Source organism: Ruditapes philippinarum, unplaced genomic scaffold (assembly GCF_026571515.1).
Source record: "Ruditapes philippinarum isolate M1 unplaced genomic scaffold, ASM2657151v2 ctg400_1_1_1_1, whole genome shotgun sequence".
NCBI classification, from domain to species: domain Eukaryota; kingdom Metazoa; phylum Mollusca; class Bivalvia; order Venerida; family Veneridae; genus Ruditapes; species Ruditapes philippinarum.
Genome location: NW_026857630.1, coordinates 244,465 through 271,877, shown reverse-complemented (window position 1 = coordinate 271,877; position 27,413 = coordinate 244,465). Strand labels below are relative to the sequence as shown.

General features: G+C 30.2%; 2 protein-coding genes across 2 annotated transcripts; both read right to left on the bottom strand.

The window, feature by feature from the left end:
* Positions 1-90: 90 nt before the first annotated feature.
* LOC132750407 (uncharacterized) lies at positions 91-2,651 on the bottom strand. Its single transcript, XM_060740374.1, has 2 exons — positions 1,230-2,651; positions 91-740 (listed from the first exon to the last, which is right to left on the bottom strand). The coding sequence occupies exons 1-2, from the start codon at positions 2,531-2,533 to the stop codon at positions 524-526; spliced, it is 1,521 nt and encodes a 506-aa protein (XP_060596357.1). The 5' UTR covers positions 2,534-2,651; the 3' UTR covers positions 91-523.
* A 2,004-nt stretch (positions 2,652-4,655) lies between these two features.
* LOC132750406 (TBC domain-containing protein kinase-like protein) lies at positions 4,656-27,377 on the bottom strand. The gene is made up of 26 exons (XM_060740373.1): positions 27,264-27,377; positions 25,670-25,875; positions 24,979-25,051; positions 24,142-24,256; positions 21,630-21,703; positions 21,077-21,218; positions 19,966-20,035; positions 19,513-19,568; positions 19,038-19,099; positions 18,725-18,782; positions 18,399-18,486; positions 17,449-17,587; positions 17,095-17,194; positions 16,657-16,706; positions 16,052-16,154; positions 15,275-15,409; positions 13,431-13,493; positions 12,790-12,967; positions 12,320-12,403; positions 11,897-11,982; positions 11,237-11,273; positions 10,591-10,752; positions 9,997-10,163; positions 9,322-9,497; positions 5,692-5,851; positions 4,656-5,306 (listed from the first exon to the last, which is right to left on the bottom strand). Exons 2-26 carry the CDS (start codon positions 25,857-25,859, stop codon positions 5,196-5,198), a joined length of 2,679 nt encoding a protein of 892 aa, XP_060596356.1. The 5' UTR covers positions 25,860-25,875; positions 27,264-27,377; the 3' UTR covers positions 4,656-5,195.
* Between the last annotated feature and the right edge of the window lie 36 nt (positions 27,378-27,413).

The window sequence follows — 27,413 nt, the reverse complement described above, 5'->3', positions numbered from 1 at the left end:
TTTTCTGTTTATTCAGGGCAGTCTTACATGGTAACCAGATACAAAAAGGGATAAGGGATATAGACATACAAAAAAAAACAACAAATAATATTCAAGATTTTTTTTCAATTTATTGATAAACAAGCCACATTTATGATGCAGATATTTCACTGTTACATAAAATAATAAATATACTTCAAAATTTAATATACCAGTAATTACATGTATATCATTTGACTTAAATCAACAATAGTATTACAGCAACTGTCTTACTATCTTAAATATAATTGCACAAAAGGCATTACTTTTATAAAATAAAGTGTTTATGTCTTGCAAAAACTGTCATTCTTGTTGTGCTTGCAACAAATTTGAACCAATTTAAAGTCATCGGATGATCCCATAATACAACTGGCACAAACATATAAGAAAACTTTCAAAACAAAGTAACAAGGCTGTCAATACATTAAATTTTCTATAATACAAATTGTAATCTGGCAGAATGTCTGAATATTTCCTTAAATATCTTAAAGCACTGAATAGTCTTTTATTTGGTTATTTTTGGAGGTTTGAGAATACCAATCCGTCGTAAATATCCAACGATGAATGGTGTACAACTTAATGTGATGCCAATACGTACTGGTGCAAATACTTTATGGACAGCATATGCCATTACAAAAGTTGTAGATCCTGTCGCAATTTTTGACTGTAATACTGCCTCGCCAACACCAAGTTTTGACAAAATAGCTACCACATCAAGACCACTGTAAACATAAAATGAAATATCTCAATACACTTATGAAATAAGTTTTTGTTCATAAACTCAACATTAAAAATTGAGTATTAATCTTTAAATATAGCAACATGCATTGGTTTAAAAACAATCAATCCATAAACCCTTTTATGTTTTATTATTTAAATATATAATTAAACCTGTCTTAATTTACTACTTGTTTATGTCCCACTTCAATACAGCAGGAAGGTATTGTGTATTCACCTGTATTATAAAGTAGGTCAATATGTCAGTATCACACAACATTCCCATGATTCATGAATGATAAATTCCTGACATGATCTGTTGATTGGGGGCACCAGGTATATTTATCACTATATAGGTACCTTAGGGAAATGATAAATTCTAACCTATGTGTTCTATTAAATAACTCAAAATCATGAATTGCCTTAATAATTTGGCACATGAAAATGGCTTGTTTAACAGTTACTTCTTTTATTTAAAGTTAAATGTAACTTACCTTGACACAGCAAGATAAAAGCCTCCAAGTGATATTAGAGATATACCTATATGGAACACAATAACAGTTCCACCGTATTGTTTAACAGCTTGTTTTAACTGATCTTTTTTACTTAACTTTTGTAAATCATGAGGAAGAGTGCTATGTGGGGATGAAGAATTTTGATTGTTGTTTGGTTCAGAGTGTGTGCCTGAACTTTCTTTACCCACCTCTGGTTTTTGGTTGGTACTGTATGACCGCTTCTGTTGAAAATTAGCTACAATTTTGCGAATCATTTGGTCTTGTTCGTCAAAAACATCTTGTAATGTCCGTCTACCAGTCCTGATATCATGTGCTTTCCCATTACAATTGCCAAATCCAAAAGCCTGACAATTGTAAGCCCAGGCTTTATAATTAGCACAGTCCTCACCTTGTAGGCCTTGTGGACATGGGTCTACTGTTGAAAATTCATAACTGTATCCAAAATAGTCCTGCTGCCCTTGGGCATTTATTTCACTGTCCATTTGTTTTACCATCTTTCGCTGGTCATTTTTGTAACTTTCAGCTACAAGTCTTATAATTTCTTGCTGCTCCTGAAAAACCTGTGCTAGAGTTTTTCTCCCTGTGTTTATAGACTCTAACTGTTCGTCACAGTTTGGAAGGTTGTATCGTTGACAATTTTCCATCCATAATCGAAACTGCACACAGTTATCCCCTTGTATTCCCTGTGGTGTGGGGTCAGGCAGTAATTCGTCTTCTATAAACGTTGTGTCCTGGGCACCTTGTTGGCTAACAAACTGTCTGGAAGAAGTTGTAAAATGCCTTGATTGATGACAAAATTGGCTTTTGCCTGAAATGTATTTGTCAAGTAATTTTTCACCACCACCAGGCATGTTTAAATAACTTTGATATCCTGACATTGAACTTTCTGAGTTGAGGGGCTTAGGGACAGTACTCTGCATGCACCCGTTTAGACTCACGTGACTGTCAAGTCCTTCTAGCACAGGTAAGTGAATATCATCTTTAGACAATGCTTCATGTGTAAGTTTATTAAAGGTATAAGAGGCATAGTCTTGAGTTCCTTGTACACTTGGACCTTGATGTTGGTATTCAGCAGCCAAGCTCATCACTTTTCTAGCGTCTGACACAGGAATATTATACGCTTCGCCTTGAAAACCCTGAATAAAAACATTGTCCCTTTTGGTGACATGTCCGAAATCTTGAGACCGAGCAGGAAATTCTTCAACAGGTTTTGACACAACTGAAAAAACTCCGCTTTTTAACACGTATCGTGACCGAGGAATAGATCTCCAAACAGGCAACATGCTTATTTGATTGTCAAGATGGAAATGAAAGAAATATTGAACAATCACTCGTTTGTTTATGTTTTATCCCCACATGCACTCACCTCGTGTTTATATCATTAACTAGGACATGAATCACGTCGTGCACTCTAATTGTTGTCATGATACGGCATACGGTACAGTACATGTAGTACAGTCAAATCGGCCGTAAGTCTGTATTAATGTGTATAAAGCTTTACAGTATATCTGCTGCAAATTTTAAACTTCCAAAATGTTTGTATGAAATAAATATGGTAGTAAAATGTTTTAAAAGCAAATGACACAGACACATAAACCAGATAGATCATTGCTTATTGAAATGGATGAAACACAACCTAAAATAGCAGTACATTTTGTTCCTGAACATATGCAATATTTATGTGTGTTAAATAACATACATCTTTCGAGAATCAATCATATGATTATGGAACCAATATAATTTTACCTTTGATAAATTTTATTAAAATATTTCATTAGATTATTAAAGTTTTACAGTATACATTTTAATAATTGGCTATTTCTGACATAGAGTTATTTCTACAACTTTTACAAAGGATAGATAGAAAATGCTATGTAATGCCATATATCTATGCTCTAGGAGAGGAAATTAATATTGTTAACATAATTATTCAAAAACTTTATTGTCATCATCATTTGAGTTTTGTATCATTTTAATATAAAAATACAAAAAAATGAGCTACCAGCAGTAGTTATGGGTTAATGTATGTCACCACCAGTAGTAGTTATGGGTTAATGTATGTCACCTTTGAGATAATTATTGAGATATTTGTCACTATAGTGTATGTCAAAGTAAAATGAATCTTAACAGTACAAATTGTAATGTACATTATCTAGACAGTTATCTTGCGACAATACTTTGCTGCAGTACTGTATTAACAGGATTAACTCCTACATAATTTTAATTTGTTACTGCACTAAGGTGAAAACTTGTACTTAATGTCATATATTCATTTATCATATTTATTATCTGAGGTTTAACTTAACAACCTGTTCCAGATTTTTCAATCTTTTTTCAGAACATTATATATGAACAACATATATGACATGAATACCGCCAACTTTAAAATACTTTTTTACAATTTTATTTTTGTAATTAATTTTTCAAATGATCTGCAATTTGGCATTCTGTCAAAGCCAATATAACATCATCATAGAGCTGGTGAATTTATAAATTTTAAGTGGTTTTATGGCAAATCTTGTTCCTAAGCACCACATATGTAAACATTGATGATTTTTGCTAACAAATTAATATTTTTTAGTCTCATTTTTTAAAGGATCCACGTTTCCTTTATTAATCAACAGCATTCACAATGTAGTTGAGAATGTAAAAGATCAGAAACATTGAAATTGAATGCATGTATACTAATATACTGATATGTTAAAATTGATCTTTGTAAACAATTTCTGTAAATATGTAATCACATGCCCCATGCTCATAAATAAATGCTCCTGATTCTGTTTTCTTTGTTATATGAAACTTAAAGTGATCATATAGGACTAAATAATATGGGCTTGGCACACGTCTTAAATTGCTGAAATATGCAATGAAACAACTCAATTTTGGGTTAAATTTAGGAATATTAATCCTTCTAAACTTTGTTAGGTGGGGTATAATAAAACTATGGATTTAGCAGGTTTTATTTTTCAAAATGAAAATCCTTTTTGCAAACGAACTTGACATGAATACAATGATTTATTGAAAATAAAACAAATAAAAACACAAATAAAATGCATGTTGCAAATTTTATTATCACCAAATACTGCAATTTTATCCATAAAATAATGCGTATTCAATTTATTGCACAGTGCCGATGAAGTTTTTTTTTGATACAATTAACAATAGATATGTAACAATTCATGCATAAATGAAATTGACGATTTATTTTAATGTATGTCTATGAAATAAATGATTCCAGTTTTTCAAATTACAAACATCATATGCTGGTTCCACTTTAATTATATAATGTACTTCACTACATAAATTTCAACTAGTACACATAATATTTATCAACATTCTTACCAAAATCTCATATCTCCATTTCATGTTTATCTTGGAAAATGTATCTGTACAGTGTTTTTCCCCCAGAAAAACAACAAATCTACAATATGTTATGTTAGCAGTATAACTTTTCTATATACTTAAATTAACCAAACTGAATAATTAATTTCTTCCCCACTTAATTTAGTTTAACTTAAGCTCTTTACCTTCCTTTTTATTTTACTCTTCCAGGCATTCACTATACAAGAGAAAAAGTAAGTGACCTCAACTAATCAGGGTCACCTGTTAATCTTATATCTATTCATTTTATAATGAATAATGATCTATGTAAAAAAATATTCAGTGTACAATTAAGCCTTTATTTTCCACTTGTCTTTTCCAATAAGTATTCAATATTTTATTCTGTTATAATTCCATGTATCTTTAATCACCACTCTATTTGATATTGTTTACTAGCTTCAAATATCATCTGGTATGACACAATCTGTAAAACACCCCCAAGAAATCTCCTACCTATATTTTTGTTGTTTATTTCACGTAAAAACTTTGGTCCACTTTAAAAGCCAGTTTGTCTTCATATATCTATACATTTTAAATCATTTTATTTATAATTTTCCCTTGTTTTCATATATCTGGTGGTGGTACTGTAAGTATTCCAGTTTGTCTCAACACATCTATACCTTTATGTAGAGTACATACACGTCTGTAACCTAATCTCACCAACTCATTCGCAAACTGAAAATGAAAATACATCAATGCTATGAAAATTTAACTATTTGAGGTATAAATTCTTCACTTACAAGAAGTCTTTATTTGTTAAATTGCATTAAATAGTTTCTCTTTTGCTTGGTATTTTATATATACATGTATAATATTAAAATTGAGTATTTTAATTCATTTTGTTATAATCTAGACATATCAGCATTGGGTACTACAGCAGTTATATGACCTGATGATGACATCACAAGGTTAACTTTAAATTACAAAATCACATTTTAAACATTTATCTTCAGTGTTAAAGAAAATCAAAATAGATAAAATAGAGAATGTTATGGATGTCTTACATGGCATAATTGAAAACTTGATTAAATAATTACTGCATTATAAATTTTTAACTTACATTAGAAGCATTTCTTCCTCTACTTCCAAATACAACCTTGACCTTTGACCTGTTTTGTTTTAAGTTTGTCACAGCAGGACATGCTACAAGATCACCCTCTGGTGAAAAAGCTGTTTCAAATGGAATGTTCAAACTTCCTGGTACTGTTCCCCTGTTATACCTATACATAGTTAAGATGTCTAATTTGTGACATTAAACATGTGTTTTCAATGGTATTTCTGTAATGCAGGACCTGGTATTTGAATAGAGCCTCTATGCATCTACCTGTACATTACACAACAAATGTCAATATTGAAAAAAAATGAGTTAAAACTGTAAAAGTACGAAATAAAATGAAAATTTTAAAGGTAACTTCAAACTAGCATCACTAACATTAAACTAACCATTGAACACTTTAGATATACCTTGGGAAAAAGTGTTATAAAAAAAAAATAGTTTAGTTAAAAAAAATGAAAGGATACCCCCTCTGGGTTTTTCTCCAAACTAGGGACAAGTAACAAGGGTTTGGTTTTTTTTGGCCCTTTTTTTTTTGTTGGCCCTTAACGAGAATTACCTTTTCCCAAGAAAAACTCCCCTTTAAGCTCCACCCAAGCCCTTTCGCTGAATATACGGGGACAGGAAAATGAAACTTTTAATTTTAGACATTTTATCTTGGCAAACAAAAAACTTTGCTCCCAAGTACGGGGAAATTAACAGGAATTAAAACCCCCTCCCAAAAATTTTAATTTTTTCCCGCACAAAAGGTGAAAACTTGAAATTTAAAATTTTCCATATTTTTCCCCTTTTTCAATTTTTTTTATCTGAGGTTCAACAAAACCCTTTAGTTTTTCCTTTTTTTCAAAAACAAAAAATTTTGAACAACATATATGAATAAATTTCCGGGCCCAACTTTTAAAATACTTTTTTTAAAATTTTTAAAATTTTTGTAAAATTTTTTTAAAGAATCGGGGAAATTTTTGGGCTTTTTCTTTTGTCAAACCCAAAAAATTTTTATAACATAAATCAAAAATTTTTAGGGTTGGTTTTTTTAAAAAATTTTAAAAAAATTTTAAGGGGGTTTTTTATGACAAATTTTTTTGGGTTTCTAAGGCCACGTTTGTAAAAAAATTAAATGTTTTTTGCTAAAAAAATAAAATATTTTTACTCTCCTTTTTTTTAAAGGGACCCCAATTTTTCCTTCATTAATCAACACCCATTCACAAATAAAAGTTGAAAAATTTTAAACAGATCAGAAAAAAATTAAAAATTGAATGCATTATCAAAATTTTACTGATATTTTAAAAAAATTAAATCTTTGAAAAACAATTTCGGGAAAATATGTAACCCCATCCCCATGCTCAAAAATAAAATCCCTGATTTTTTTTTTTTTTGTTATATGAAAACTTAAAATAAAATCATATGGGAATAAATAAAAATGGGTTTGGGGCACACGCCCTTAAATTTTTTTGAAATATAAAATAAAACAATTTAAATTTTTGGGGTTAAATTTGGGAATTTATTAAACCCCTTTTTAAATTTGGGGTTGGGTTTGGGGTAAAAAAAAACTAGGGAATTTAGCAGGTTTTAATTTTTCAAAAAAAAAAAATCCTTTTTCAAACAAATTTAACATGAATACAATGTTTTTATTGAAAAATAAAAAAAAAATAAAAACCACAAATAAAAATAAAAGTTCAAATTTTTTAAATCAAAAAATACTGAAATTTTTTACCCAAATAAAAAAAATCCCGTATTAAAATTTATTGCACAGTGCCGATAAAATTTTTTTTTTTTGAAAACAATTAAAATAGATATGTAACATTCATCAAAAAATAAATTACGTTAGAATTTTTAATGTATTCAAAATTGAAAAAAGTAAATTCCCAAAGTTTTTCAAAATTACAAACATAAATATGTTTCCCCATTTTAAATTATAAAGGTACTTAAACTACAAAAATTTTCCCCAAACAAAGAAACACATAAAAAAAATAAACATTTTTTCCCAAAAATCTCAATTCCCTTTTAAATTTTTATTTGGAAAATGTATCTGTACATTTTTTCCCCCCAGAAAAAAAAACAAATCTCCCAATATTTTTAAATTTAGCAGTTTTAACTTTTCTTTTATACAAATTAACCAAACAAAGTTTAATTTTTTTTCCCTTCCCCCCATTTAATTTTAAATTTTTAAAACCTTTTAAGCTTTTTTAACCTTTTCCTTTTTATCCCTTTTAAACTCTTTCAGTATTCATATAAAAAGAAAAAAAAATAAGTGCCCCAATATTTTAACAGGGAAACCTTTAATCTTATATTTTATTTTTTTTTAAAATGAAAAATAAATCTTTTAAAAAAAAATTTTCGGGTGTAAAATTTTAAGGGCCTTTTTATTTTCCACTTGTTTTTTTCCAATAAAAATTAATATTTTTTTCCCTTTATAATTTCCATGAAATTTTTTTAATCACCCAACTGTATTTGAAAATTTTTTAAATATTTTTAAATTAAAAAAAAAAAAAATAAGCTGGTAATGAAAAACAATCGGGAAAACACCCCCGAAATCTCCAAACCTATTTTTTTTGTTTTTTTAATTTAAACATAAAAAAATTTTGGGCCACTTTAAAACCAGTTTTTTTAAATACCCTTAACTTTTTAAAATCTTTTAAAATTTAAATATTTTCCCCTTTTTTCATATATCTGGTGGTGGTTTTGTAAGTTTTCCAAATTTTGTCTTCAAAAACAATCTACCCCCTTATTTTAAAAGTACACAAAACGTTGTAACCTAATCTCCCCCAAACTTTTCCCAAACGGAAATTTAAAAAACATAAATCTAAAAAAATTAAACAAAATTGAGGTATAAATTCTTTCATTTACAAAAGAAAAATTTTGGTTATATTGCTTTAAATAGTTTCTCTTTTGGGTTGGTAAATTTTATATATACATGTATAATGTTAAAATTGAGTATTTTAATTCATTTTGTTATAATCTAGACATATCAGTATTGGGTACTACAGCAGTTTATATGACCTGATGATGACATCACATGGTTAACTTTAAATTACAAAATCACATTTTAAACATTTATCTTTCAGTGTTAAAGAAAATCAAAATAGATAAAATAGAGAAGTGTTATGGATGTCTTACATGGCATAATTGAAAACTTGATTAAATAATTACTGCATTATAAATCTTTAACTTACATTAGAAGCATTTCTTCCTCTACTTCCAAATACACCTTGACCTTTGACCTGTTTTTGTTTTAAGTTTTGTCACAGCAGGACATGCTACAAGATCACCCTCTGGTGAAAAAGCTGTTTCAAATGGAATGTTCAAATGCTTCCTGGTACTCGTTCCCCTGTTATACCTATACATAGTTAAGATGTCTAATTTGTGACATTAAACATGTGTTTTCAATGGTATTTCTGTAATGCAGGACCTGGTATTTGAATAGAGCCTCTATGCATCTACCTGTACATTACACAACAAATGTCAATATTGAAAAAAAAAGAGTTATAACTGTAAAAGTACGAAATAAAATGAAAATTTTAAAGGTAACTTCAAACTAGCATCACTAACATTAAACTAACCACTGAACACTTTAGATATACCTTGGTAAAACAGTGTTATAAAAAAAACAATATTTAGTTTAACAGGAAAGGATACTCCTCTGGGCTTCTCACATCTATGACAAGTAACAGAGGTTTGGTGTTTGGCTTTTTCTTTGTTGGACTACGAGAATTACCATTACCAGAAAACTCTCCTAGCTCCATCAAGTCTTCCGCAGATATACGCGGACATTTCTCTGATTTTAACTCGTCCAGCTTCAGTGGTTCCATTGACTGAAATGAAAGGTCATTTACTCAGTGAAAAAGGTCATTCATGAGTGAAGTCTGCAGGGTTTCTGAGAAACCAAATGACGCAAAATCTGTCTGTTGGACCACAATTCATTGTAATTTCTACTTTGCATAAAGTTTTGTTTACTATTACACATAAATTAAGACAACCAGAATAATTAGGAAGACTAGATATTGAGGGACCATGCCACAACTATATACCTACTTCATTCATGGCAAATAGATTCTTTACTATCATTGCAAAATTTTACTATTTCTTTTATATAATCTTGCAATAACTTTTGCTAGTACATGTATAGTCTTTCCAAAGTTTTACAATGCACTATCTTTAAAACATATTCATTGATGGCTTTAAAATTCGAAGAGTTCAAAAGAATAAAACCGAAGATAAAATCATGTAACAGAGAAATATCAAAATACTATATAGCAAACTCTCTCTGTAGATTTTGTACACTTAAATCAAATTTAATCTGTAAGAGATTACCAGATCATTTGACGGCTGGTCATTATAATCTCTGGAATAATACGATACATTTGGTCTAGTTTCAGGCTTCTTGTTGGTTTGCCGAGCATGTTGTCTGTATGTGGCACTTTTTGGAGTGTTACAGAATATCTGTATGGAATCTTTCACACACTGCTGTAGGTCTATCACTGAAAGTCATATTTTCATAACATATAACAGAAACATGTCTTCAGTATAAGAAGTATATGTCAATAAATAACCTGGCTATGGAAATTATTTTTGGTGTAAATTTGACCATAAAGGTCAAGGTCACATTTCAATAAGTGAAAATGAAGTTCTCATCAAGGTATATTTTGTCCAAGTAGGAAGGCACTTGTTACCAGAATGACATCTACATGTATCTAAAACTGGTCATACATAGTGCATTTTACATTATTAAAGTAGATAAAAAATCTTTTTTTTATCCAGTCCTGAATTATTTAAAATTTCACTGATTTTTACGTGTTACTTATTTTAATATTTATCCATTTATACAAATTAAATATCAGTTTAAACAAAGCTGGATTAGAAAATTTAATTTAAAAAGTAAAAAAAAAGTTTATTTGAATGACCTACCTGGCATATCAGAAAATAGTAAAATGCACTCATTAAAGCCATAGGAAAGCAGACGGTCATGAAACTGTTTCAAGATGGCTACCCCAATACATAGAGGAAATGAGGAGTTGCCTAGCAACAAGGTATCCCACAAATGTACTATCTTGTTAAGAGGAAATACATCTGAAATATTTCAAATAAAAAATTTAGACATATATAATAAACATCAAAATAACTACAATTTTTTATCAGATTCTTTCTTTAAAATAAACAATTTACTTGTATCAATACTTAAATTAATACGGGAGTATATGACATTAACAAAGAGATTACAAACTATCAAGTACATGTAAACCTACTTACATAATAAATTAAAATGTGATTGCATGAAGTTGCTTAAAACCTGGCAGAATACTGGTTTTTGATACAGTAGAAAATAAGAATTCTTGTCTTGAGCATTGCAAACCAAATATCTGTATTGGTTTTGGTCAAGAATTGCCTATATTGTGACATTTTCAAAGCTCTAAATAAATACTCCATGTTAAGTTAAAGAAGAAACACAAACAAAACAAATTAGTTAATCAACTCATTAAAGTGATGATTTATTTTCTGCTTGGTTGAGCTTTAAGTCACTAATAAAATCACCATTAACTTTTCAAATACTTACGAGCAAACATTGTCAGAAACCATGGAATGGCATACAACTGAAAGAAGTATATTTACATGATGAACCTAGTACTAATTAACAGTTTACAATATTTCTTCAAGTTTTTGCTATCCTAGGAGCATATTTTTTCATAAAAGTTTTAAGACTTTGTAAAAAATTTAATTCTACTTTTAGAAGTTTTAGCTCAATCTGCTATAGGTATGAAAGAGCACCTGTTTGATAATTTCATTAAGAAATTCTGATTTGAACACATTATAAACCCACAGAAAATCTAGACATCAAAAAACAAACACTCATTTAACCATCACATTCAAGTAACAACATAAATAATGCGATTGATAAAGAAACAATCTTAATGAATATTTATAATGCTGAATGCTTGTAAAGTTAATTCTCATTGGATAACAATGATGTTTATACATACACAGCTGCTGAAAATTTATGGTGTCACTTTAATTTTTCATCAATTATAAGTTTGTTGTAAAAATTCTGAATAGGTTTTTGGTAAAAAAAATAATAAGTTTTTGTAAAATTTAACCCGGGAATTTGTGGTCAATTATAAAAGCTCACAAAAACCCTTTATAACCAGTCATATAATTTTTCAATGAAAAAATTCAAAGTTTTAAAATTTAAATAAAAGAAATTAAATAAATATAATACAAAACTGTAAAACCAATACCCTTTCCCTGTATTGCTTAACTCAGGCTCGTGAAAGGCAATTAGATGACTGAATACTGCCAGGTACTCTGCAAATTACACAAAACAATCATTACTACTATGTGAAATAAACAGGTAAGGTATCTCCCTTCATTCTACTATATACATATACTCAAAACTGTGCTAAAGTTTACATTGATGTCTTGTCTCTTAACAACAATTTAACTTTTGAAGAGTTTAGAATAAAGGGTCCTTCCTATGACATTACTTGTACACTAAACAAAAAACAAATTTACTTATTCACACAATTCTTAACTTTTCATAAAAATCAATACAAATGTGGTGGCATACTGCTTAAAATCTACTGAAAAGTTTTAAAATAATAAATAGCATATATAATTTAACATCTACATTAAAAATAAATACCTTGTATAACAGCTGAGTTGTCCTTGAGAAAAAACTTGTGTAGATATTTTGGAATAAATGCTTTGATACAAGCGTATGCTAATGCTGAAAATATAAAAATCAAAATAACTGTCATTTTTCTCTTTAATATGTTTTCTTTGAAAAGTGCAGCTAAATTAATGGCAATAAAAATAACATATGGTAATATTCTACACATAAAAAAAAACAAGTGCTACATTTGGAAAAATGCCGTGCCTTGTGAATCCTTGATATTTGACCCAATGACCTATTAGTGGGTCTGGCACAAGGTGCATGAACCTGTGAAACTTGCAGCCTGTAGGTGGAAGGACTTCCATGTTATGGTCAAGGTTGAACTTTTGTGACAGACAGACCTAGCTCACTGATCTATTGATTCGGGACATAAGAATATACTTAGTGCATTCATTGTGCTACTATAAAATAGTGTGAGTGTATCATTGTAAACAACCTACCTTCATTGTTGAAATTAAGGGCAAGGAATGGAGCACAAAGTGAATCTAACCCTTGCCAATAAACATACTCAGGATGACTGACTACCCATGCCTTCAAGACCCGCTTGAATTTAGCATGTGCTGTAGGAGAGGCCAACAATTCATGATACTGATGACATCTAGGTATATCAACTGCAATCTGAAACAATAGTGTGTCAGTTCCTAGGTAAACCCATGTACTTGAATCAAAGATGAACAATTGGGCCTTCATTGCTGAGTGGTTAAGGTGCTGACTTCCAAACACTTGCCCTCACTATTGTGGATTTTATGATAGGCATACAGTTGAAGAATGTGTCACAGACTTAACAATGTTAGAATTAGTGTTCAAAAAGATAAAGGTTCATAAGGATCCTGCAGTGCTCTGATGTAAAAAGGACTGTAAACAAAGCCAATCCTTTTGGCCATCAGACCTGTTTGATTCCATGATTATCTTACAAAAATATATAATTGTGAAAAAAATGATAACTTTAACAAGTCAAATCAATTCAACATTTTAAAAGAGAAGTCTACAGAGAGTTTTTAGATAAAGTAACATTTATAATTCTGTCAAGAAATGAGTCAACAGCTGTTTCCATCATCCTCACATTAGCAGTGATTCTTACCTGTCTATCAGTTCCTGTAGGTGTTTCTTTATCTATAGAATCATACAGTGCTTGTATATCACCCTAGTAATCATGAGAAAAAATAGAATTTCTGATAAATTGTACAATATAACTTACAATATAGTTGTTAGAAGAGACAATGCTTTACTATTGTTAAAAGTTACTGGAAGAAAAATAAGAAAAGAAAGTAAAATTATTTTGGTAAGGATATATGACCACAGTCCTTTTGTTATAAGGTGAAAGCTTCACCAAGTTTCAAGTCATTTTCTCAGACATTACAGCTTTATCACTAATCATCTGGCTGCTTATACCCCTCTCTCAATTTACTCATAGAGTCACTAGTAAATAAAATAGCACAGAAGCTCCTAATAACAAACTCTCATTATGAAGTCTAAAAGCACTTAAAAAGCTCATTTACAACAATTAAATGAGGGTTTTCAAAATCACAAAAAGGGAGTATAAGTAAAACAAGTGCTGTCCGTAGGACAGCAATGCTCGACTTTTCTTAGTGCTTGATAGTAAAAGAACCTTGATAATGTAAAATTTTCAAAGTTAACAAAAGGGCAATTTTTTTCTTTAAATCCATGTTACAGTTATAGGCCATGGCAAGAGTCCTATTATGCTCTCAAAGAAGAGTATAAAACTTCAACTTGTATCAATGCCAGATATCAATAGAATATGAAAAAAAGTTAATAGAATATGTAAATAAATGTAATTCTAAGCTGAACAAGAGCTGTCGGTAGGACAGCAACGCTCGACTATTCTTAGTGCTTGATAGTAAAAAAAATGCTTGATACAATTACCTCCTCCTGTTTACAGTTGGGGTCATGATGGTGAACAAGTGTGCAAAGTTTCAAAGTCATATGTCGATGGACTTTGAAAATATTTAAACTATTACAAAAATTTTAACGTAAATTCTAAGTCGAAAAAGGGGCATAATTCTGTCAAAATGCTTGATAGAGTTACCTCCTCCTGTCTACAGGTTAGGGTCATGATGGTGAACAAGTGTACAAAGTTTCAAAGCCATATGTCAATGGACTTTGAAAATATTTGAACTATTACAAAAACTTTAACATAAATTCTAAGTTGAAAAAGGGGCATAATTCTGTCGAAATGCTTGATAGAGTTACCTCCTCCTGTCTAAAGGTTGGGGTCATGATGTTGAACAAGTGTGCAAAGTTTCAAAGCCATATGTCAATGGACTTTGAAAATATTTGAACTATTACAAAAACTTTAACATAAGTGGTTACGCCGACGCTCGGGTGACTACAATAGCTCTACTTATTCTAATTGAATAGTCGAGCTAAAAAGGGGCATTATTTTGTCAAAATGCATCATAGAGTTACCCCTAGTGTCTACAGGTAGGGTCATGATGGTGAACATGTGTGCAAAGTTGCAAAGCTATATGTTAATGGACTTTGAAAATATTTGAACTATTACAAAAACTTTAACATAAATTCTAAGTCGAAAAAGAGGCATAATTCTGTCAAAATGCTTGATACAGTTACCTCCTCCTGTCTACAGATTGGGGTCATGATGTTGAACAAGTGTGCAAAGTTTCAAAGCCATATGTCAATGGACTTTGAAAATATTTGAACTATTACAAAAACTTTAACATAAGTGGTTACGCCGACGCCGACACTCTGGTGACTACAATAGCTCTACTTATTCTTATCGAATAGTCGAGCTAATAATACTGAGTTTCTGTTCTAGATTTGTATATAAAATAAGATCAGCGTACCGCTCTCATGCCTTAGTAATTATATACAGATTGTGCCTCTGTACAATGCTATAATCATTATATCTTTGATCTTTTAATGTATATAAAAATTCTTTTTTTTTACCTCTACATCAAGAATAGCTGCCCACACAATATTTCTAAACAAAGGTGGTATGTCTACTCTGGCTTCCTTTAGTATGTCAGCTTTCTTGTAAGGGTAACCTTTAATTAGGCGCTCATATAGGATCACACGGTGAAACTGAAATACAAATTGTTGTTATCAGACGTAAATTTATGATATAACATTCATGGTTTAACTAATAAAAACATCAGGTAGTCTCAAATGTCTAGGAAGTCGAACATGTTGCAATGATCTATTAGATGATATTAAGTCATGAAAAAGAACAAATACACATAAGTATTGTTTTATTATAAATTAATACCCTACTATAGAAACAATGTAATATATCTTTTGAACAAAATGAATAAAATTTAATCATCAAAAAGAATATTCTTCATACAGAAAAGTAAACAAATGAGCACCAGAATAACTGCCAGATATCAAGTAAAACTAGCTTAAAATTATGAATAACTAAAATACTAGGAGCATTTTAGAAAAAGTAGAGAGAAATTAGATTACTAGAGACCCTGTAATTATTGACACTTGTAAAAAGGTTTAAGAGAAAGTGTAAAGATATTCAGGAAGAAATATTTGTGTTTAGCATAGTTTTTGTTTTGTTGGGTTTTATGTCACACCAACACAGTAGAGGTCATATGGTGGCCTTTCAACTTTACTGGTGGAGGAAGATCTCAGGTGCCCCTCCATGCATTATTTCAATCACCAGAGGGCACCTGACAAGAACCACCAATGTTCTGAACATTAAGCATATATAAACCATACCTGATGTTCTATGTCTCTTTCTTTAATAATTAATGGTAAACTAGCTGTATTAGCAATGTCTACATTACTAGATGATGCTGAGAGGCCTTCCTTCAATTCCTGCCTAGAACAGAAAAATAAAAACATTGTCAAATAGCATACAAATTTCTATTTTATTTTTACAGCTAATACATGTATCAATGACACAACTTTAAATATGCTGTTACAAAATGCCATGCTTTAGCATAAAAACATAAATTTTACAAGATTAATTTTTTAATCATTTTTTTAATGATGAAGTTTTTAATTTTCTTAGCAATTTTATTTTATTTCTTAAATTTAAGTGTGGGTTCCACATGTTTACATTAAAAAAAGTGTGGAGGGAAACATTAGGTGCCCTTTTGTTAATTATTTCAAGCACATGCTGATACAAGAGTAGAAACATCGTCTTTCCATAACCTAGCTGGATAGCTTTCTCACATAAAAGGATAGAAAGTCGCTGGCAGGATTCGGATCTACAGCTGCGAAAGTGTTGAAGATATGAATCTGTACTTTCAAATCATTACTGGTTGAACATTAACCAAACAATCAATATACTAGTGTTGAATACGCTAAACAATACTTACTCGTCCTCTAGCAGGGGATAAAATGACTTTTCATCTATGTCAGCAAGTCTCTGAAATATACACATTATTACATAATTATAATAAAAACACTGCTTTTTTTTCAATCATACCAATGGAAAGCTGGTGTCGGATACTTTACACAAAGACAAAATGTCTGTTGCAAAGTTTACACTATTTATGACCTGTTATGACCTACTGAAAACTTGCAAATCTTCCACTTAGTCTTATCTCTAATTAATTAAATGTCAGTACTGTATTTAGCTTCCAAGTTACAGGTTGTTGATTTATTTATTTTGTTTATTTATTTACTTTACATGATCTTAAATTATAACAGAGACAATCTATCTGACAGAAACTTGTTAGTTTTTAAGAAAGTCAGAATTTCAAATTATGTAAGTTTTGATAACCTATTTTTCTATATCAGTCCTGATAACATACCTGTCTAAGCTGTTCCTGTGACAGTAAAATAACAGTATGATCTAGTAACTCCATTTTGTCACGACCTTGACCTAAAACCTCTCCATTGTCCAAGGTCAAACTGTAATTAAGTATATTTGAGGCACCAGAAATTTTACAGTATTCAAAAAGTCATTTTTCTAAGAACTACTTATACATGTATACTTATGCACTATTTATGTATAGTTATGTACTATTTATGTAAGGTTATGTACTATTTCATGTCCAAGTGAAAACCATGGTTAGGACCAACAACTATTATTTTTCTCATTCCCTAATGCCAAAAAGCAGAACAATTGCGAAACAATAAATTTCATCAGACAATTATTTAGTTACCTTGGTAATATAGTAATTGGAGGTCTAGCTTTTATCATGCCTACTTTTTTCAAGACAGCTTCAAGATCCCCACCTGCCAATCTCCAGAGATAATATACTTCCTCCATACTTCTCTCAGACAGATGATCCCAGTTGTAACCTGAAAATATTCAAATAGTTACAGTGAAACTTTACAATTAGTCAGATAATAATGTGTGTCTCCTTTAAAATAAGTCAGTAAACATATAAATTATGACAGCATGTAAACATATAAATTATGACAGCATGTATACATATAAATTATGACAGCATGTAAACATATAAATTATGACAGCATGTAAACATATAAATTATGACAGCATGTATACATATAAATTATGACAGCATGTAAACATATAAATTATGACAGCATGTAAACATATATATATAATGACAACATGTAAACATATAAATTCATCATCGGATACCCACGGCAGACCATTAATATTTATCAGACATGGGATTTTTCGTGTTGATAAGAGGTGTGTTAAAGCCAGCTTTTTATTGGTTGCCCCAAGATTTAATGAGGTGATTAAAACCAATCAAAATGCTGGTTCTATACGACGTTTGGTGAAACGTTAATTCTAGAAAAAATATTACTATTGCGGAGACTCTGCTTGTGGAATAATTTAGTTTGGGGATAGTTTTGCCTTTTATATTAGCAAGACACATAAAACAGATTTACACCAAGGGCGCTGCTATTTTCTTTCTGATAGTTGTTTACCTTAGCTGTCGAAGAATATAAATTTTGCTAAACATGATTTCATTGGTCGATATGCACATGTTGCTGTATATATATAGACACAATTTGATTCACTTTACACACAGTTGATTATGTTAATCAACCGTGGGTATCCAACGATGATATAAATTATGATAGCATGTAATCATATTAATTATGACAGTAACATATATATTATGAGAGGTATTACCATTTTGAGTATCTGCCAGTGTAGGAAGCTCCAAATCTTTACACCTTAGTTTTGTTGTGAATAAATGAAAACCATTACTGGGAGAAATCTAAAAAGGACATAAAGATTTTAGTTAGTATACAAGTGTCATTTCATACAATAAATTATTACAGGGTTTAAGACAACCTTTTCAAAAACACTGGTAATTGTGAGTGTTTTTTCCCTTTTTATGTATTTTCCTTTAATCTTTCCCCTAAAACAAAAAACGGGTAATTTTCCAATTTTTTAAAAAGAAAAGGCCCCAAATTTTTTCATTTTGGAAAAAAGAATAAAATATAAAATCCTACCTTCTTTAGTTTATATAAGGTAAACACTTCATGATGTAGTAGTTCTGATGGAGCTGGTCTGAAAATATAAACACACATGCACAAAATGAACATGCCACTTCAAAACAACTTCAAAATTCATTAAAACTATTCCTCACAATTTGTTTTCACTACTAGTATATCTGTATTTAAAACAGAAATCTATTTTATAGTTCAAAATATAGTTATCTAACTATTCTAAGCTTATACAAATCCACAACAACACATTTGTTATTACCAAAACAGACACAAAATGTGACTTGCCTTAAAGAGGCATATTCTGATATAGTCGTACCTGTGTTTTGGGTCTACTAACAAACATTTTCTCAGGAAGTCCACAACTGAAGGATGTAAAGTCTGAAAACACATATATAGATAATTATGTATGGATCATACACTATACATTCATGTACTATTTAATCATTCTACATGTAATTAAGAGAAAGGTTTTGTTCTTTTTAAGAGATGATGTTCTAAAACATTTTGGGTATTTACAGATGATGAAAACACACGACAATGGACATTAGCCTCATGATAGACGCTCTATGAAGATGGACATTAGCCAATCACAACAGCTCAGATTTGAGACATACATGCTTAGGTAAGCTTAAAATGGGCAGTACTTTTTTTTCTTTGAAAATTGGACCTTAAAATAATATATTTACAGCTGATTACAATGCAGAATCACAGAATCATACAGAAAGAAATATACAGCACTTCTACAGTGACTTGTTGCTTTAAACAGACAAAATATCCACACAAATACTTACCTTCAATTTATCATCACATTTAAGTTCATTCACTAGGTAGTCAAAGGGATCACAATCTAAAATTAAATCCATTTAATTTTTTAAAACATATGACATCAGATATTAACATCATAAAAGGAAGTAAGGTCAGAATTATGACTACATAAAAATATCATGAAGTTTGCCTGCTGTACAAATATGTAATTTAGTTATAGAATACTAAATGAGATATCAATAAATAAACTAAGCTAATACACCAACAAAAGAAAACAACACAGCTTCTTATCGAGAGAGAAACTATCTAAAATGATATAATATTTTAAAATTTATTGTTGGTAAAACCTTATTACAGTAATAATGTATGAAAGTTCACAGTCCTTATACCAACAAAGCTAGCAAATTTTAGCAGAATAAATATGATTTCTCTTCTTAAAATAAAACAAACACAGAAATGAATAAAATGTGTATGTTTACCTGAGTGTAAAAACTTAAGGACATTTTTTACAATCTGTGGTAAAGGTGTGTCATGCCAAATTCTTTTTGCCTAAAAACAATATACAAATTTAGAATAAGAAATAAATCATGTACAAAAATGGTAGTATACATATCTAAACAGCTTGTTACAATGCAACTTTATGTTTGGTACAATGTAGATTAAACTCTCTGTACATACTCTGTCATTCCTTTTATTATTTTCTTAAACAAAATATAATTCAATTTCCATATTTTACCATCATAGTCAAAATCATTCAAAGGTCAAGGTCACACTAACATTATCATGTCAGTTTTGTCGTAAGTGTTCTATTGTCTAGAAATGAATCAAATCCCTACTTTAATAACCAAGTTGTAATCATTTAAGCAAATTTCAATTTGACCTTAATGGTAAAGGTCAATTACAGGCCAAGGTCATATTAGAATACCTCAATATGTCAGCTTTGTCGTATGTGTTCTTTTGTCCAAGTATAAATCAAATCTGTAAATAAATAACAAAGTTACAACAATTTAAGAAACTTAAATACTTTGACCTTGAACGACAACATCAATTAAAGGTCTAGATCATATCAGAATACTTCAACATATCAGTTTTGTCACATGTGTTATTTTGTCCAAGTATAAATCAAATCTGTGATGAAATAACAAAGATATGGCCAACTGTAGTAAAACTGACTAATTTGACTAATACTGTCAAGTTCAAATTGAGGTCATGGTCAATTAAATTTAAGTTTCAAGGCAATCTATTGAGAAATTAAAAAGATTATGACCAATGTTAAAAATGTTTACACAGCAACAGCATCCGCAGTGATCAACAACATGACGTTAGTAATAGCTCTTTTTTGTGTGTGAAAAAGCCAAGCTAAAAATGGTGAATATTTCTACTGAAGTTCTTTCATACAAGTTAGTTGACAGTAGCAAGAATATAAATATCCTTTTGGGTTTATTGTAAACATAGTTACTAGCTTTCTGGTCTTACACAATTTTTTTTTATACCTAAAGACTAAAAATGAAATAAGAAAAACAAAGCATATTATCTAGTTTGAGATAAAAATTTACTTCAATGAACTGCCTCTTAGAAGAATATACTTACTGACAACAGTTCTAGTAGTATAATGCCAAGTGACCAAACATCAACTTTAGGACTTGATGGTGGTAAGATCGATAACTCTGTTTCTTCATCAATTATAACTGGCCCACAACTTAATACCTCGGGACTTGTGTAATTTAGCTGACTAATTTAATAAAAAATAATACATAATAATAAACATACAGTTAAAATGACGAACAGTTCTATTGGTGGTTTATTAGGGAAGTAATATGAAGTTTAATTCCTATTCAAGCTGTAAACTCCTCCTTCAAAAATTTTTGTGACAAAATTTGGCCATTTGATTTTTTCTATCTTCCATACTTTGTAGCACAATTTCAAACTCAGGAAAAAGCATATCATGTGACAGTGTGAGCTGAAATCTGGAGCCCCTAAATTATTATGAAGCATGTTTTAATCATATAATTATCATCTATTAATATAAAAAAAAACCAAATGACAATAATTTTCAAGTTTCAGACAGAAAATATATGAAATATAAGTAAAAACTAAAGTTTCAGGTCTTCAGTGATATAACAAATATAATGAGAAAACCTACCCAATAGGAAAACTAACATATGCACCGCCACTACTCATATAGTACATTCCATAATCTGACAGTTTCGCTTTATCCTGAAAACATCAGTAACTGTGTTTTAAGTAATCTTTTAATCCTAGCTATACTAAATTTTCTATTATGACCATGTTCCACAACAAGAGCTGTCGGTAGGACAGCAACGCTCGACTATTCTAGTGCTTGATAGTAAAAATAATGCTTGATAGAGTTACCTCCTCCTGTTTACAGGTTGGTGACATGATGGTGAACAAGTATGCAAAGTTTCAAAGCCATATGTCAATGGACTTTGAAAATATTTGAGGTATTAACGAAAAACTTTAACGTAAATTCTAAGTCGAAAAAGGGGCATAATTCTGTCAAAATGCTTGATACAGTTACCTCCTCCTGTCTACAGGTTGGTGTCATGATGGTGAACAAGTGTGCAAAGTTTCAAAGCCATATGTCAATGGACTTTGAAAATATTTGAACTATTACAAAAACTTTAACGTAAATTCTAAGTCGAAAAAGGGCATAATTCTGTCAAAATGCTTGATACAGTTACCTCCTCCTGTCTACAGGTGGGGGTCATGATGTGAACAAGTGTGCAAAGTTTCAAAGCCATATGTCAATGGATTTTGAAAATATTTGAACTATTACAAAAACTTTAACGTAAATTCTAAGTCGAAAAAGGGGCATAATTCTGTCAAAATGCTTGATACAGTTACCTCCTCCTGTCTACAGGTTGGGGTCATGATGGTGAACAAGTGTGCAAAGTTTCAAAGCCATATGTCAATGGACTTTGAAAATATTTGAAGAGGTATTACAAAAACTTTAACATAAATTCTAAGTTGAAAAAGGGGCATAATTCTGTCAAAATGCTTGATAGAGTTACTCCTCCTGTCTACAGGTTGGGGTCATGATGGTGAACAAGTGTGCAAAGTTTTCAAAGCCATATGTCAATGGACTTTGAAAATATTTGAACTATTACAAAAACTTTAACATAAATTCTAAGTTGAAAAAGGGGCATAATTCTGTCAAAATGCTTGATAGAGTTACCTCCTCCTTCTACAGGTTGGGGTCATGATGGTGAACAAGTGTGCAAAGTTTTCAAGCCATATGTCAATGGACTTTGAAAATATTTGAACTATTACAAAAACTTTAAATAAGTGGTTACGCCGAAGCCTCGGGTGACTACAATAGCTCTACGTATTCTTATCGAATAGTCATAATTCTTTTATGTAAACAATAATTTGATCAAAATGTAAGATCATATATATCAAACTATTTTCAAGCAGTGCAACATCTGATCATGTACAAACGTCTTTATTTCCTTTTGTTTGATATAAATGTCTTTAGAATGTTTAAATAAAGGAGTGTTTCTACAAACATATTTAAAAGTGTTATTATAATTTATGTAGCCTTTTTCAAATTGAAAATAACAGCAGCTTCTTATTTCATATTGTTTTTCATAGCAATCAATATATTGCAATATGCTGTAGGCAGAATATCACAGTACACATCTGACCATATAGTTTCAGTGCTAGCTGCAACTGATCATTAATAGCATGAAGGACTTAGATAATAATCTACTAAAACAAGGCAGCCAACAATACAGAGTATGGACAGGTTGTACCAATGCTTAGACCTGATTTTGATTACATGTTGGATTTTAAGTCACACTAACTCTGTAAAGGTCATATGGCAACTTTTCAGCTTTACTGGTGTTAAATGACCTTAGTTGCTCAAACTAGCTGGATAGCTACCTCACATTAAATAATTTAAAGTTCCTGAAGGGATTCAAACCCACCACAGTGAGAGGTGAGTAATCTGAAGTTGCCAAACTCAACCACTAGGCCATGGAGGCCCCAGGGTAGGTAATACCATCATAAACATAAAGGTGGCCTCCAAGGCAATTCATTACCGCTGCTAGAATTCTAAGTGTTGAACATGACTGTTTACTTATATCACTACATGTTTTCGTATCAATCATAATCTCAGAAATGTCATTTGTTTTGAAAAAAATAAAGCCATGTGCTACATGTCCTGTGAGCTCAACCATAAATTAGGAAATATATTTCTCCCTTTCAATCTGCCACTTATTGTTTAAGTTCTTAAGAATAGTAAGTTAAGAGGGCATCTATTTTCGGTTTTTGACAGCTGGAACTGGAATTATTTTTTCAAAATGTTTGTACCTTTTGCTGTTAGCTTGGACCAGTATCCTGTTAGCAAATTAAAGGCCATTCATTTAATTTATTTTCAAAGAACAATCATTTACATTGTGCAAATTGACCACAATAATTGATGAGCGTTAAAGATTTTTAACTCAAATCGGGTTGGGTTAAGAATCACACAAAAAATTGTTTTTCAATTAAATTCTGAGTGAATTTCCCAATTAACTTTGATATATGTATAAAACATTAAAATTTTCAGTTTTTATGCCTTTGAACCTCACTGGAGTTCCTTTAACATAAGCTAAATGTATTTTCTATCGACGAGAATGATGAAGAATACTTACCTCTGGATCAAAGAGAATATTTTCTAACTTGAGATTTCTGTGACAAACACGATTCTTGTTGAGATATTCCAATCCTTGTAACACCTCAAATGCAAGCTTCATTAAATTTTCCTCACTGAAAGTTTATAAATATTTCACAGTCAGAAATTCAATTAAATTAATCTTTATTTCAGTAAAAACTTCCGTCAAAAAAATAAGAAATCCAATTAAATTAAAATTTTATTTCAGTAAAAACTTCTGCCCCAAAATACTCAAGATATTATACATGACATTATACAGGTAGAAATAAATGTTGGTGCACATCACATGTGTTTGACAAATTATTATGTTAGTTTACCTGAAGTTGTAATTAGTTTGATGATCAGGTAAAAAAATCTGTATTGGGGAATTAATTTAAAAATTTGGGTTTAAAAAATTTTAGTATTGAAATTTTTTTATTTTTCTGATGAAAGAAAAATCTGAATTGAAAAAAGGGTTTTTACGAAAAAAGGGTTTTCCCTTATTTTCCCCTGATGTGAGGAAGTTCTGAGGATATAAAAATAAATTCAAAAATTATTATTAACAGATCAAATTGATAGGGTTACCATAGTCAAAAATATCAAATACATGTCAGTCTGAAATATTGTTAGGTAAAAAAAGCTATATAACTTATATCTAGTATAACACATTACATTCATTCTTACAAATAATCACTTTACATTTTCATGTTTAAATACAGGAATTTAAATATTGTCAATTGACTTTTTCTTGTGAAATTCAACACAAGCCTTGGTACATTTGATAAAAGAATAAGTGTACAAATAACAAGATATAATGAAGGATGTCGATGATACCAACCTTTGATATTTTCCTGTTTTCCAGGCTATATTGAGGTTGTTCGTGTGATGTTCTTGAACAATGACAAGTCGTTCTAAAATAAGTCAGAATAATCATAAATATCAAAATAAGTCAGAATAAATCATAAATATAGTAACAGCTCACAATTATCACACAGATATTACATTATTTATAATTTATACCTTTCCATTTTCTTTGCTTAATAATGATAACTTATGTTTTCCTATGTCACTTCAGGTTATTATGTCAATGAAAAGTAAAGAATGACTTATTCTGAACTGTTTTTTATGTAATCTTTGATATATGAAATGTTTGATGATGGTGCCATATTAAATCTTAGTATATCAATGAATTGAACAATCTTAAAATTGTTAACATATAGTGCACACAGTAATTTAAAGGCTTTAACCCTTGACCTTGATCTAAAATCTAATGAACACCATTCCTTAGCTCGACTGACTGCGCTACCCAGCCACTTACACATTTTTCCCCAATCAGTGTATAATTCTATATACTGACGCTACAAGTAACAATGATGAAGGAAACAATAAACAGACAAGAAATATATGGTTCAAAACTGTGACCCAAGATGTACTTTAGTAATATAAGTCAGTGCTAACTTAAATTTGACTTCTTAAATCACAAATCATTTAATGTTATTTATATTCATTTCATTGTATACAATACTTGCCATGCCTGCCTCGGACACAGTCCAGGTATTTACAAACATGTGTATGATCTAGTGTCTTCAGATGCTGAAATCTTCCGACAATCTTGATAGAATTAGGAGTCAGTGGTAACCCATTTGCACCACATTTATCATTTGAATGACTTGCAGCAAAAAATGTTGACACTCCAAACTGAGCTTTCCCAAGAGCCATGTTGCATTGTGAATTTCTATAATATCAACAACATATCATAAAAGTTATTATTGAAGTTCAAACTTAATTTAATTAATTAAATTGTTATTTGTATCCATTATAATTTCAAACAATCACAAAAAAAAGAGAATCAACAATATTCTGAACAAGGAGAATAATAGCAAAACTGACTGTCTATATGGATATAAATATTAAATAAAGTGACATAATGCCCATCCATGAGAAAATGGCGAGTGTTCATGTAAAATTCAAAATAACTTCACAATTTTCAAATTTTAGTGACATATAAACATCGCCAGAATAATCAATAATCCCTGTGATTCATCTTGTGCATCATTTAGTTTGTTATTATCTATAGTAATTGAAGCACCTGTAACAGCCTTATAAAAAGTATGTCGTATGGTCCTTTTACATGTAGGGAATGGCTGTTTATGCCTGTAAAGGACATAAAACATACGCCTTGATAGATAAATAAATAACACAAACAATTTCTGGCGCAAACCTTAGAAATATTTATATCAAAGTGCATAAATACAGTTCCGAAATACATAAACGATCAATGGAAAGATGCATGATAATGAAAAATAATGAATAACAACAATTACCTGTAAAGGACATTAAACATACGCCTTGATAAATAAATAAATAACACAAACAATTTCTGGCGCAAACCTTAGAAATATTTATATCAATTTAGTGTGCATGCGTGAGGTGGTTTTTTCTGTGAAGTTTGTAAAAACTGAGGCCCGGCATGCAAATTCTGTTGAAATGAAATGTAAGAAATTAGTTGTTATGATGAAATGATGATGAAATGGAATAATATAGGAATGATATTAATTTATTGATATAGGAATGATATGGGATAATGGATTGTATATCGGACTGTAGAGAAACATAGATAACAGACACATACACGAAATATATATACAAATACACGAACAAAATGATACATAAAAACGATATTCGTAAGAAATAACAAAACATGAATATCGACCACATGACAAGTCCATATTTCGAAATTGACAACTAATTTAGCTCAGCATTAAATTGAAAAAAAATTGAGTAGATACAATTTGTTGGGCTTTAAGCTGTCTCTCAATTCAATGTATACAATATATACCTGCTTAGTGTAATCGTAAACGATTTTGAAGCAGTATTATGTACATGTAATAATGTCTTTTTAAAATAATTTACAAGTTAAATTTCATCTCTATGATTGTAAAAACTAAAATTATTTTCGAAATACAGTAGATGAATTTTAACATTGAAGATGAATTTAATTTGAAATTTCACATATATTTTGTAAGGAAAAAAAACAAACTAAATGATGCACAAGATGAACAGGACTCACTGATTGAGCTTGCAACATAAAGGATTTTACAAAATGTAAACAAAAAAACCCACCTCCAAAATTTTGACTTTAACCCCTAGTTTCCGCTTTCGTTTTGTATAGCCAGCTTAACGAATTTCCTTAAAATCAATATGGTAGCCTACCATGAAATTGATATAGTGAAAAAAATCCATATATAATATGTTGGATTTATTATTGAACAA

Bases quoted from the DNA above. Each gene is read 5' to 3' on its own strand.
- LOC132750406 (XM_060740373.1), bottom strand. From the start codon at position 25,859: ATGGCTCTTGGGAAAGCTCAGTTTGGAGTGTCAACATTTTTTGCTGCA. The intron at 18,487-18,724 runs GTAGGATTTTAT...TGTCCTTTTTAG, and splicing joins CCTTATATAAACTAAAGAAG to ATTTCTCCCAGTAATGGTTT. The intron at 5,852-9,321 runs GTATCCTTTCCT...AACTATGTATAG, and splicing joins GATGTGAGAAGCCCAGAGGA to GTATAACAGGGGAACAGTAC.
- LOC132750407 (XM_060740374.1), bottom strand. From the start codon at position 2,533: ATGTTGCCTGTTTGGAGATCTATTCCTCGGTCACGATACGTGTTAAAA. The intron at 741-1,229 runs GTAAGTTACATT...TTATGTTTACAG, and splicing joins TTTTATCTTGCTGTGTCAAG to TGGTCTTGATGTGGTAGCTA.